The 13962-nt window shown below is 39.2% G+C and overlaps 2 protein-coding genes across 2 annotated transcripts in view; one reads left to right on the top strand and one right to left on the bottom strand.

Annotated features, from left to right (window-relative positions):
• The window catches only part of LOC140932597 (uncharacterized), a 91103-nt gene that overhangs the window by 19794 nt on the left and 57347 nt on the right, over nt 1-13962 (top strand). The window lies entirely within an intron of this gene.
• Nucleotides 5509-13962, bottom strand: part of LOC140940275 (NADPH oxidase 4-like) — a 19502-nt gene continuing 11048 nt past the window's right edge. The window contains exons 16-21 of the mRNA XM_073389202.1: nt 13445-13481; nt 12466-12548; nt 11679-11799; nt 8776-8853; nt 8072-8172; nt 5509-6142 (exon numbers count right to left, since the gene is read on the bottom strand). Coding sequence (XP_073245303.1) covers nt 6022-6142; nt 8072-8172; nt 8776-8853; nt 11679-11799; nt 12466-12548; nt 13445-13481 — 541 coding nt within the window. The 3' untranslated portion in view covers nt 5509-6021. The remainder of the gene's footprint in view (nt 6143-8071; nt 8173-8775; nt 8854-11678; nt 11800-12465; nt 12549-13444; nt 13482-13962) is intronic.

Genomic DNA, 13962 nt, shown 5'->3' with positions numbered 1-13962 from the left:
AGCGGACAACAGCAGAAAGGTCCGCGTAAACAGACTGCTCATGAAAAGAAGCGGTCCCGTGAAGTGGTCCATTTCGGTATCAGATCTGATCCACTTGGCACAGAAAAGGCTTCGTGTGAACAGAACGTAAGAGGTCAGTACTATTGTCAGTAAGTCATTCAGGGTTGCACTAAAAAATCAGCAGCATCACCTGTCGGGTGTAAACTTCCAAGCACTGAGGTCATTCTGAGCTTGTTCTAGTTTCTCCTTTTCAGAGTCCAAGTCTGTTTTCATTCGTTGAAACAACAAATTCACCGCTGGGTCCAGCAATGTTGACCGTAGTTATATTGAAGATGGGTTTTGAGCTTGTTTCAAATCATGAATTTGGGTCTGTCGACAATAAAGAACAAAGTGTTGGCCTTGCTGCCTTCCTGTTGGTAGACAGCACGCTCTATGCAGCCTTAACTTACAAGAACTTAAGCGATGTTGACAAACAAATGATCATGACAGACACGTTTAACTCTGATAAATGACGGTTCACCCGTTTAAAGTAGTTATGTCACGGTCTTTACTATCTTTTTCAAAGCTAAAAAATTCATCACATCAATTGAATTTAAGAATAATGGCCCAGTTTTGTTATTGAAGACAATAGGCACTGAAACTGTTTAGTTCCTGTCGTCTGCTGCTACGAATGGAAAGATGGACATGGATTGAAGCAAAAATCACCAAAAAGTTATTGTAGTTAGTGCTTGCTGGTGAAATTTTTTGATATCTTCTTCTTAACAGTACAGGAGCATTTTGTGTATGAGAAAAAGCAATAAGTTATGACTTAAGGTGGCTCGACTGGATTTTTTGGGGTTGATACCTCCCAACTTTGAGCATTAACTACATCGGCATGAGTAAAGATATGGAAAAATTGTTACCACAACTGTATTATATAAAGATGAAAATTTCTTATGATCTGGGTTTTATTGCAATCGGAGTCGCCATGGCAACGTAATGACGCCATTACGTTTTTCATTTATCTTTGTGTTTCTCTGTTCCAGGAGTTTTTTGAAGAAATCGCTTTAGGGAGTATGTACCTGCTATAATTGCCTCCATTATGGCGTAGTTTGAACAAATTCTATGAGAGCGTTTTCGAAATATTTTGAAATGTAGTTTTAAGAATAATAAAAACAGTGAAATAGCATGCTACCTACACAATTCGCTAATATTTTAAGAAAATGATAAGCTTTGGAAACGAGGCTTCATCTCGTAGTGGTTTGATTCCATTGAAAACTGCATACAAAAAAAGAGGGGAATTGCTCTGGGCGATCGCGAGTAAGAAGAATTTTATTAACTTGCGTTCAGCTGCTTTTGATACAGTTTTTGGACGTAATTTGGTCCATGCCTAAAAATTTCGCATTTTTCCAAAAACCGCTCGATAAATTTTTCTATAAATTCGACAACCCCGAGATCAATTGTCAAGAAATATTCCCTGAAAGTTTCAAGAACATTGAAAATAGGGAAGGCTTTTAAATAGGGCCTCAAATATAACCAATATTCCCCCCAGATCTTGTGTTTTCAAGTGAGCGCCCTCATTATTCACTGGCATTGTTTTCAAGTTTCATATGCACGTGCACAACTAGCAAAAGTTATAAATTTGGCTTGTCGTCGTGGCTTGGCTTGTCGTCACAGACAGCAGTGAGAGCCGAAACGGTGAACGTCACGGCTCATCGTGTAGGATGGAATTCTTAATTATCTTACTCGGGTTATAACATCACAGAAACTCTCACAAAGAGTTGCTCTGATGTTATAATATATCATTAGTCTCTTTACCCGGTAATTAGCATATCCCGAAGATTTAACCGAGGGTCCTTTTTGATGCAAATTCTATCTTTTGGCTAAATGTGCACGTGTATATGAAACTTGAAAACAATGCCAGTGAATAATGAGGACGCTCACTTGTAAACACAAAATCTGGGGGGGAAATTGGCTTTATTTGAGGCCCTATTTAAAAGCCTTCCCTATTTTCAATGTTCTTGAAACTTGCAGGGAATATTCCTTGACAATTGATCTCGGGATTGTCGAATTTATTTAAAAATTTATCGAGCGGTTTTTGGAAAAAATGAGAAAATTTTTAGGCATGGACCAAATTACGTCCAAAAACTGTATCAAAAGCAGGTGAATGCAAGTTAATAAAATTCTTCTTACTCGCGATCGCCCAGAGCAATTCCCCTCTTTTTTTGTATGCAGTTTTCAATGGAATCAAACCGCTATGAGATGAAGCCTCGTTTCCAAAGCTTATCATTTTCTTAAAATATTAGCGAATTGTGTAGGTAGCATGCTATTTCACTGTTTTTATTATCCTTAAAGCTATATTTCAAAATATTTCGAAAACGCTCTCATAGAATTTGTTCAAACTACGCCATAATGGAGGCAATTATAGCAGGTACATACTCCCTAAAGCGATTTCTTCAAAAAACTCCTGGAACAGAGAAACACAAAGATAAATGAAAAACGTAATGGCGTCATTACGTTGCCATGGCGACTCCGATTGCAATAAAACCCAGATCATAAGAAATTTTCACCTTTATATAATACAGTTGTGGTAACAATTTTTCCATATCTTTACTCATGCCGATGTAGTTAATGCTCAAAGTTGGGAGGTATCAACCCCAAAAAATCCAGTCGAGCCACCTGAAGCATAGAATTGGCCTGCGCTGTAAAACAGCAAAATATTCGTGACATGACCCCTTTAGAGAGAGCGAGCGACAATGAAAAAATTAGAGCCGTTTATCTGGATTACTAAGCCACATTTGGGTCATTTTCGGAAATAATACATCCCAAAGCAAGCTGTGTAAGGACTTTAGATTGAATCAAAAACAAAACTCAAAAGCCTTGTTAAAAGTTGAAGAAACTCTAAGCCTTGTTGGGAGACAAAATTAATATAGAAAAGCCTTTGAGAAGCAAAGTTTTTCCTACACTGTAATTGCAGCAGTGTACCTTTTCTTCTTCTCAGTCTATCAATTTTCTACAGATTTTTATCAGTTTCAATCGGTATGTAAAATATAACAATTTCTGAGGTTATGAGTCATAATAGGAGAAGAGGAATATAAAATAGCCTGGTCTGTGAACATGAGAATTAAACAGAAGAGCTGAAGACGGGGCTGATTGAAACAATCTGCATATGTTATAATAATTTAGAGAACTTACACAGTCTAGAATCAAGTTTTAGTGAGTCCCACAAAGTACAGTGCATTTTTCAGAAGACAGTACCTACATTTTTTGGAGATTTACGTTCAACAGAAAATATTGTTCAGGCATCAATTTCAGCTAACCATAGTGAAAAGGCAGTGATTGAATGGTAGTACTACATATAAGGGAAGGCATGTAAAGATGGAGTGTCAATTGACATAAATCTTCAAAACCACAACCATTGATTGAAACTGATAGCAATCAACGAAAATTGATAGTCACAATCCTCATTTCTGACTTTGATTGATTTCCAGTAACAACTGATTTATTACCAATGATTTTTATCGATTGTAGCAATTTTTATCATGTAACAATGCGGTGTCATGCACATTTTGATGTCGCATGTATAGTATTATAGAGAACACAACAAAATTCTTCATTTCTGTTCAAAACAAAACAATAAATTCCTGCTTGGGAGCACTGCACTACACTGCAGAATCGATGAGGTCCGAAAATGACCCAAAAGACCACACGTATTATGCTGGGTGCGGTGGACGCACTGGGCCCCCTTCAATTTTTCTTAGAGCATAGCCTTAATAAGAGAGGAGAGTGTGAGCTCATGTTACCATGGTAGCAAAATTTCTGGATCTCAACAACCTTAAGTGAAGTATGGGCTACCGTTTTGCTGAGTGCAATCATACGGTTCAGTATAAGTGTCCGTGTATCAGCGAAAACGAGGTTAATTTCATCAAATACATCGACGAAACCTGTAGGCCTAGGCCTGGCAGATTTATGGAAAATTTCTCTTCAAAACAGACCTTCCCGTTGGCCGCAATTTTGCTTCCCCAAGCCACAAAATAAACTGGCAAAGTCAACGCATACAAGCAAAGTTACGTCTACCTTTATTTTGGCTTTATTTAAACCTGGTTCCACTTCTGGCATCATTTCTACACATTCGTTAATTGGTAATTTGCTTCAAAATCCCCCCGCGTTTTCTTCTCCACATACGGCCCGGTAACGGCAAGTCACTCATTCCAACCACGTGACCCACAACGTTTCAACAACAAATAAGCGGCTTGCTTATTCCCATTAGGAGATAACTTCATTTGTTACTAAAAGCTACACGTGAGAAAATAAATTAAACTTTTATCTCCCCATCAGCTTTGCAGATAAAAGTTAAAACTTTTAAACTCAATTTTGTGTACGGTTAACTGAACATGTTGGTGATGGCATAAACAATCACACCACTGGATTTTGAAAAAGAAATTCGCGAGTTTCGCGGACAACCACAAGCGCTTAAATTGTCACCAATAAACCGGTCGAATGGGTTTGAAAACGTCTTAAAAAGAGAGGATAAATTACAGGAAAACCTGAAACTTCTTGACATAACAACAACTTCAAAAAGACGCAAGTTATCAAGGCAAAGAAGAAAGAAAAAGTTTAAGAACTTCGAGGCGGAAGTTTCTTCCAAGGTGAAAAAAGCCGAAAAGAGCGAGAAAGCACCGTCAGCGCGAAGAATTTCAGGTGGAATTACAAAGTCTTTCTTAGGGCCTCTTCATATGAGCCCTGTTGACCGGGCTGGCTCGGTTACCTGGATGAATTTTGCCTTGGGTTCATACGAGAAATTTCAGCCCGGTTTCCGAGATGAGAAAAGGTCAAAGATCCTGGGTACGAGTTCTGGCGCCAAATTTAGGAAACAAAGCAAACATAGCGAAACACAAAAATTTTAACTTTTGGGCCTATCTTAGCATCGGTAACTCTTAAAGCTGTATCACTGCAGTTAAATGGGATGCTTATGATGTGCAAAATACAGCAGGCAATGCAAGACGATGCCATCCGGACCGCCAGAATTCATCCCGCCGTTCATCCCGGTTACCAGGATGAAGTGTTCATATGGCAAAATTTCCAGCCCGCTCACCGAGATCTCGGTTGGAAAAACCGAGATCTCGGGAACCGAGCCAGCCCGCCCTCTCATATGAACATATCGAAAATTTTACAAAGGATTTAGAGGTGAGGCGAGATCTCGGAAACCGGGTCAGCCCGGTCAACCGGGCTCATATGAAGAGGCCCTTAGTTATTTCAAGTTCCAGTGGTTCAAGGTACACTCTAATTCAAACACAATCATCAGCGGGAAGCGTTAGGAGCCATAATGGGCAAGAAACACATGACGCATATGATGGAAGTAAAAATTAAAGAAGGTTCCATTCACCATAAAATAAATAAAGAAGGGATATCAACGAGGAATGAAAACACATCAATTCTATTCAATTACAGTAGTTACTGCATGTAAAATATTGTAAAAGAAAATAGCGAAGAGTTTTGTCGCAGCTTGACTTAGCTCGCATTTGATAAATTCTTCCCAATTCTTATTTAAATGATCTTGTCTTAGTGTTAAACTATGTACTTATTGACTGAGAGGGAGGGCCGGACGGGAAAATATTTGGCTGGTACTGACCGAAAGTCAAATGTTTTCCCGTTCGGCCCGACCTAAATCAATCAATAAGCATATTTTATCATATGACCGTTGTGTTATTTTTCTGACAGAGTGAAAACGAGTTCATGGCAGCATTTGCCTCGTTTGGCGCGCGCTTTTCTAGCAGGGCCTTCCGCGTTTTTCCGGCTCTATCACTTGACGCGTACGGCCCTCGGAACTCTTTTTTCATATGGTTTTCCAACGAAATTGCGCGCGAGGTCGTACGGATCATATGATAAAATGTGATGAGTCACGTGACTCTACAGTGATAAGCAGATCTCGGTCTTGTGCAATCTTGTCTCGGTCTTCAAGCGATCTTTCGTTATTACCTGACTTTTAACGAACAGGGAACATATTTTAATCTCTTCTTTGTGCGAAAAGGTTTTACATTTTTACGTAAGAATTTCTCTGTTAAAAATTAATCTTGTCCCCGTTGGGTAGAACCTCCGACAAGCCTTTTTTAACATCGGGGTGACTTTTTCACTGCCGCAATAAAAAACGCCAACTTTGGTTCTAAAACGAGAGTAAAAAGGAAAATTATTAACAGCAATATTAGTAATAATAAAAAAAATTAAAAACCCAACTTAGCTATCAGTTGACTTAGAATTATAATAGAAGTCACGTTACCCATCTCCATAATAATAATAAAAATAATATTATAATAATAATAATTATGATAATGATAATGATAATGACAATAATGATAATAATAACGGTTTATTGATGTTTTTTTCTACGGACGGAGTAGCTCTGCATTCTTTGCAAGGCTATCTAACTAATGATATATACATTTGTAATATGGATAGAAAATGAAAGTACATGTAGGTATATAAAATTTATATTACTAAGTCTCAAAAGCGATAAGTCAAACGAACATATATAAGTCAAAAATAATAATCTAACCCGGATTCGGCCGGAATTAAAAAATTTACTCACAAAATAATGTTTTAGCATTAGTCTCAAGTTTGATGTCATTTGGCAGCAGACTGTTGAATAACTAATTGGAGGCTGAACCTTGAAAATTTCCTGTTTCAAGAGGAATGACTAGTTGCGGTATTGTTTGTTTATTGTTTGTTTGCCAAAAATTATACAAATCAAATAAAATCTAATTACCTTAACTCTCATGGCGAGGAAGCCCAAGAGAAGCCACCGGGCTTATAAGGAATGGGCTCCCTCAGTATAGCACTTTAGCGTAGATTTCTGGTAGTTTGGCTTCTCTCCAGAGTTAAATAGCTCGGCCGGTGGGTATCATATATAGAGGATATTACACGGTGGCGCGAAGATATGAATTTTATTTTCGAGTGGCAAAACAATATTTTACGAACGAGCGCAGCCAGTGAGTAAAACATTGTTTTTGCCACGAGAAAATAAAATTCATATCTTCAAGCCGCCGTGTAATGTTCTTTTTATTATATAGACATGCTGATGACGGCGTTTTTGATGATTTTCCGAAGATTTCCGACCACCTTCCGAAGATTTCCGAAGATTTTTCCAAAATTTTTCGAAGGCCAGGCAAACGTTCCCGAACATTTTCCGAGAATTTCCGAAAATTTCCGAAGATGTCCGAAGACTTTCGAGGAAGACCCGAAGATGTTTCGATGATACACCAACGAATTCAAGTACAATTTGAGAGACAAACTTGATATCAATGAAATCATCGATAAACTCACGTGTGAGATTATGGAAAATAAACCACGCGGGTCCCGGATGTAGTTTTTATGAATTTTACGAGTGGTATATTTTCCAGTAACACACTCGTGTCTATATAATAAAAGGCTCTATGAGTTGTTAGCAGATGAAATTCTGTTCTCTCCCTAAGGGTTGATTTCCAGAGTCGCGTAATTTTTGCGTGTGTACGTGCGAAAAATTTACGTCCGCAAATAAAATACAGGCAATGCATGACGGGTCGCTCGTAAGCGTAGAGTTGAACCTCGCTCAACTTCTTGTATAAGCTCAGCACTTTTTATCTTGCGTCTATTTTATTTACGTGATTAAAATTTACGCCGCACTAACGTGCGTAGTCAAAAACGCGTCAATGGAAATCAACCTTACCACAACCATCCACCTTACCCAACCATCCTAACCAAATAACATCAGTCATTTTGCGTAACGGTTGTTAACAAAATTTACGGCGCATCTTTGAACTCGCTGTGATTTTGCTTCAAGTTATATTGACAACCCGCGTTCTCTGTGGCACTTTCCCCGTCCTCGCAATACAGTATGTACTGACTGATTGCCCAGCCTTTTCAGTTCTTAAATGGGGTTCTTATTGAATTCTAACAACTGGCATGAATTCGCGCCCTAATTGTGCAGAAGCGAAACAGTATACACTCCTCAGCGCCCGGACTAAGCCGGTTGTAGTTAACTGCCATGGCAGGCAAAAGCCAGCACAGTGATCCAATGTCATCAGTGTCTGAATATGGAAGTGTCAGAAAATTATACCTGGGATTTTCTCTGCTAACTCGATCAAACATTGCTTTCCATGAAGGTTTGTTTTTATGGAGTCTGCTCAAAAGCCAGCCGTCGCACAGTTTTTTATGTATCTAAGAAACAAAAGAGAGCAAAATATATACATGTAATTTACAGCTATTTGCAAATATTTAAGTTGATCAAGTGCAAGTGATTGCCTGGTGAGTGTGCAAATTGGTTCTTTGATAACATTATGACGTGATCAGAGAATTAAGAATTTATATTGTGTAGCTTTCATGACGAGAAGATCATATTGCTTGCATAAACGATACAGCGTGTCCTGACAGAAAAACAGCATTTTGATAAATAAGCATGCGCTGAACCGTGAGCCTGTCCCTTTAACCCGTGAAAGGAATGAAACATAGAATCATGATGTGAACTGATGAGGCCATGGGTTCGATCTGTTGAGTCCATGTTTGCGATTCAAATAGAGTCGACTAGACAGGAGTCAGCCGCGGTGCCATCTCATGCTTCCCTTCAGCGAGGCGTTTTGTCCCGTGTTACCGTTTAGCTGCAAGGAACCATTTGGCAACAACAGAACCCCACAAAAATCCAAGAATACGACTGTTTTTGGTTTTAGCTTCTACTCATAAACCAAACCTCTTTGGATTTAAGTAAAACTCTGTTTTGAAACAGCCAAGTAAACATCAAATCACCAATGCCACCTCATTCATTACCTGATCATTCAACTGTGATCCGGAGCAAGTAACGTAAAAGTTGCATATTAGGAAATCTGGTCGGTTACTTTCCCACAGCTGCAAATAAGAGAATACAGCACACATACTTGACTATTCACAAGACGCACGAATCTTTTTTTTTTGGCTGTCCACCACGATTGCACACGATGATGGCAGATAGTGGAAGATCCGATGGCAGCGACGGCAACGCGAACATCAAAGGGACGGACTATTAGAAAACTTCTGAGTGGGGGGGGGGGGGGGAGCGAAGTACAAGCAAAATCTTCGCGCAAGGGAAAATGAGATAAATAAAAAAAAACAAAAAAACAAATTTATGCACGCCAAATTAACCCTAAAAAATATTCATGTTATGGCCGAAAAGAAATTCATACAAGGAATGTGATAACGAAAAAAATTCCTGCGGCTCGAATATTCCTCACCACCCCCCCCCCCCCCTCATAACTTTCCTAATGGTCCGTCCCAAAAAAGCAACAGGTTTGATAAACAAAACAATTTTGCACGCTTTTTTGTACATTTCCTTGCCGTTACTGAACGACTATGAAGAAATTTACGTAGTGAGTAATTTCACGTTTTATGGAGGACGTAAACAAGCAACAACGAAATTTTCTTTCTCTTTATGAACTTGGATAAGGCTCTTAGGAATTCAACTCCAGGAGAGTTGGTTTACGTTTGACCAAATAAGTGAGTCGGAATAATCGCCATTAATATTGAAAGAACGCGAATTCAATTTCAAGTTCAAGCAACGTTTTCCCTGGCGTCGCCGTCCTCGCATCTTAAGGTCCCTATAGAATCAGACGTTTACGCCGGGCAAACCAACAAAAGTCAATTTTGACCACGTGATTAAGAACGTGGTAAAACAAGATAACGAAAGAACCCTCAGTTATTCAATAGTATGCAATAAACTACGAAGATGACGAGAAGGCTCCAGTGGTTTGCCTTATATACTTGAGTGATAGTTAATCAACGATGTAACGTCAACGATACGATGCAATCGAAATAAGTCCCATTATGGCTCTTGGTTACGGGTAGGGCCATGTGACATCATCATATTCAATACATCGTCTGCCTATCATGCAGCGTTGGTAAGTTTATTTCTTCCATTATCGCTCCGAGACCTTATTCAAAAGTCCGCGTTTGTAATAATGCGTTTCTCCATTATATTTGATCAGTCCTCACGTGTTTTTGACCAATTAACCGACACAAGGTTAAAGTCACAGTCAAACTACGGCTGACACCAGCGCTAGTGATCGACCGGCAGAGATGAAGTGGTTGGTAAGAGATGCAACCTTTTTTTAATCTAAAGATGAGTACTGCGCATACGCAGGTTATCCAAACGTCAGAAACTTTCCACAGCAGTTGTTTCAATAGCCTGTGTACAGACGTCCCCTCCTCCCTCAGCTATTGTTTTAATTCACTAGTATACCCACCCGGAATCGATCATATTCCACTTACTTATGAAGATCTATAATTGCCGCATTCAGCATACGCAAGCCATTTATTTTGTTGTAGTTTTCTTCTCTTTAGGTTTATGATATATGCAAAGTCTCATTTCTTTGAACTTAAAGAAATCTTTCCATTTTTTTTTAAGCTTGCGAGCAGGCGGAATCCTCCAAATTCTGCAATCTGGTTGGTTCCGAGAGCGGGCGGTTTTTCACGATCTTGCCCGCTAACCCGGCCGGAATCGTTGGCAGCTTCATTCACAAGTTTGTTTGTTGTTTGTGAATGAGCAAAACCCGTGATTTTTAAACCATTTCTCTTTTAAAACTTGCCCTGTTATAGGCATTAGCTAGGAAAAAAAGTGAATTTTATAAGTCAGAAAAAAAATCTGAAGGAAGAATCAAGCAAGTCACCCACTCACCGCAGGATAACCGCTAAAGTAAAGCAAAACAGGCGGCTCGTGATGTCGCTTCACTAGATTTATAACCTACGCTGTAAATACTGCAATCTTGCTTTTATGCACTGTTTATTCGACATTTTTGCTTTGTTTGTAGTTTTGTTTTCCCTTTTTCCTGTCTGAATATAGATTCTGCCGTTTTTCATTGAATTTTGCCTCGCTAGTTTTCTACTTTTCAGAAAAGGTTGTTGTCAATGTTCCCGATTTAGCTTTTAATCAGACTTGAATGAACAACACGAATCACAATTCTAGCAGTCGGTTATCGCCATTTTCATTTCTTTGTGTTTATACTTGTTACCCACATCGCCTTCTTTTAGTCGAATTCAATTCAAATCGTTAAGATTGGTATCATGTGTAATTAGCCCTTTTTGAAAAAGCCTCATTTAAAAAAGGTAATTATTCAGCCCAAGAAAATCTTTGCTGTGTTTTTTTTTCCTGAGTCATTTAATATCAAGTTCGTCAATTCTTATTGACACTCATGTTATGAATTGTCTACCAAGACACAAAAACCTTTATTCTAGAAGAGAGCTGAATTGTGATAATGTAAATTACAAGATAAAAATCATGTTGTAATGTTTTGTTTTGGTTTGCAAACGATCGGGCGCTTCATCAACTCGAACGCTAGCCTGAGATCATGCCCTCTCCCTATTATCCCTTTATGTTTCTATTTTTTTTTTTCCTCTCGCCTCGTCCGCCCTTGAAAAAAAAAAAACAAAAACAAAAACAAAAACGCCTGATCGTAGGTTACTCGAACGCGTCCTACTTCAACACACATAGGTTAGAGGCTGAAGCAAAATTTTCCTGAAACTTTTAAACTTCAGTTGGAAAAAAATAAAAACGTTATTCACCAGCCTAGGTCAGTCCGTATTGGGAGAAACTGTGCCCTCGGGCGGTACTCAAGAACTCGGGCACAGTTTCCCCCAATACGAACCTACTATAGCTGGTGAATAACATATATGTCTCCCAAGGATGGCCAATAAAATCTCACCTCGTCATGAAGGGAATGCAAAAGGTCCACAAACCACTGGAAGGACTCAATATGTTTACACACCCACAAAAAATACAATCGCTTTAGCTTGATATGCCGTCCACCAACAGATGTTAATGTTCTGAAGACCAAGAACAAAACAACAATAATATTTGTCATCAGTGACGCACTCGCACTTTTTTGTTCTTATCACTTTTTAACATCATATGTGATATATTTAAATGAACAGACGTACGGAAGCATGATCTATTTGTTAAGTGCATCATAGACAACGACTGAATAAAACGCTGCATGACAGGGGCGGATCTAGAGGGAGGGTGCAGGGGGTGCGCACCCCCCCCCCCCCCCGCCCCTTAGATGACCTGCGGTTTTCTAATACAACTGGTATTCTGCAAAAAAAAAACAAACTATGTGGTTTATTGGTGTTGAAGTAGAGCAAGAGACGAGTGCACCCCCTCCTAAAAAAAATCCTGGATCCGCCCCTGCATGAACAGAAATAATCACTTTAAAACTTAAAAAGCCTTAGGATCATAGCCTGCCAATACAGCCGTCTCTCCTCGCTCCTCGCCGCTAGGGACGAGTTGAGTTTACGCGCAGCGAGAAAAAATGGCTGTATTTGCAGACTATACTTACCACTTATCACATTATTTAGTAAGGGTATTTATTTATCTATTTCTTATGTTAAAATTCCTCTACTGAATACGCGAAACAAAGCGAGGGTAATTTGAGATTCAAACTAGGGACATATACCTGCCTCGACCTCTGAGAGAACCTTTCTACATCTTACCTGAGTTCATTGATGATAGCAGCAAACGGAGTAACACCAATCCCTGTCGCTATACACACGCTGACATCATAACTCCAAATATCCTACAAATAGTTGCACTCGTTTAGAAGAGAATGATCCACTAGAAATTTCACCATTTTAAGGGGCATCACTGAAATAACCCCCAGGCCGAAAGCGATCGAGTAAGGACCTCTTCGAACTCAGAGAACCACGCATTCTCCATATTAAGTCTATTGACGGTGTGTCCCTACCCGCATGCCCTAGTACATTAAAGGAAAGTAAAAGTAATAGTGTATACCCATTCGTCCCTGAGCCGCCCGTAACCGCCCGTGCGGATCCACGTCCCTTTTATGGCTGGTAACGTCATCATTTTTAACGGTCAAGGACAACTTTGTCCACTAACTTAAGAGATCTTTCAAACCATACCAGAATGTAATGAACAGGATTCAGTCAAGGAGGCCTGACAAAAAGGCAAAAAAAACCATGTAACATTGACCCGAAACAGGAGCCCTAAAATTTCCATGAAAATCTTGTTCCAATACCCAGCTACCTTTCCTTTCATCTGATCTTAAGATTCTAAGAGCTTTCCTGAAAACTGTTCCTACCAAATTGAAGCCACTAAATGCCCAGCCGAAAAGAAAAAAGTAATGAGGCAAGAAAAGCGAAAGAAGAGGGGAGGAGAGAAGGCGAAAATAAATAGTCAAGACCACTGTGTTGTTGTTTTTTTAACCTGAAAACGAAAATTTGTTTTCTGCGCATGCCCGGACTTCCCAAGCTAATATTTTGCACCTGGATCAGAAGGCTGAGAAGTGTACGACCTGTAAACAGCTTTGTGGTACGTTTTAGCTTTTTACAGCAACACGACCAAAAAAAACACCCAACTAGCTTCAAAACGCGTTTTTTCGGCGAAATTCCCAGGGGCAAATCGGTTAAAAAAAGATAGAAAATTTAGCTCGTTAGTCCCGTACTGTAACCTTACCATGCATGGACTTCCGTAAGGGCCATCAATGGCTATTCTTTTGTGCCATATGAAGAAGAAAAAAGATAAACTTTTAAAATTATTACATACTGCTGTTAGATCTATAAAGAGATTTTGTTTTGTTTCCTTGTTTGTTTTGAAGGAGAAAGCTACTCTAAATGGCGACAGGCGGGAGAAAAACAGTTCAGTAAGTTCCGTTTAAGGTACTAAGCTGATACACTGCTGATAGGCTAAAAAATTTTCAAGAGCAAATTAAGAGGCTGTTATATTGCAAAATCTTTATAAATTACATTAGCAAAGGGAACGACTGATATACACGGACACGAACCCCTGGGCCATTTTCAAAAGTTCCATTGTAGCCATTGCTTTTTCTTAACATATTTCGTCCATTCAGGCTAGCAAAAGGTGTTATTTATCATAAAGAATACTGAATTACGTGTACGTGAGAGGTTTTGAGTGTTTTGAGGGTTTTGAGTGTTTTGTTGTGGGGGGCCTTGGGGGGTACCCGATACCGCAAT

Source organism: Porites lutea, chromosome 1, assembly GCF_958299795.1.
Source record: "Porites lutea chromosome 1, jaPorLute2.1, whole genome shotgun sequence".
In the NCBI taxonomy this organism is placed as follows: Eukaryota; Metazoa; Cnidaria; class Anthozoa; order Scleractinia; family Poritidae; genus Porites; species Porites lutea.
The sequence above is the reverse complement of the archived record's forward strand: the minus strand, read 5'-3'. Positions and strand labels throughout refer to the sequence as shown.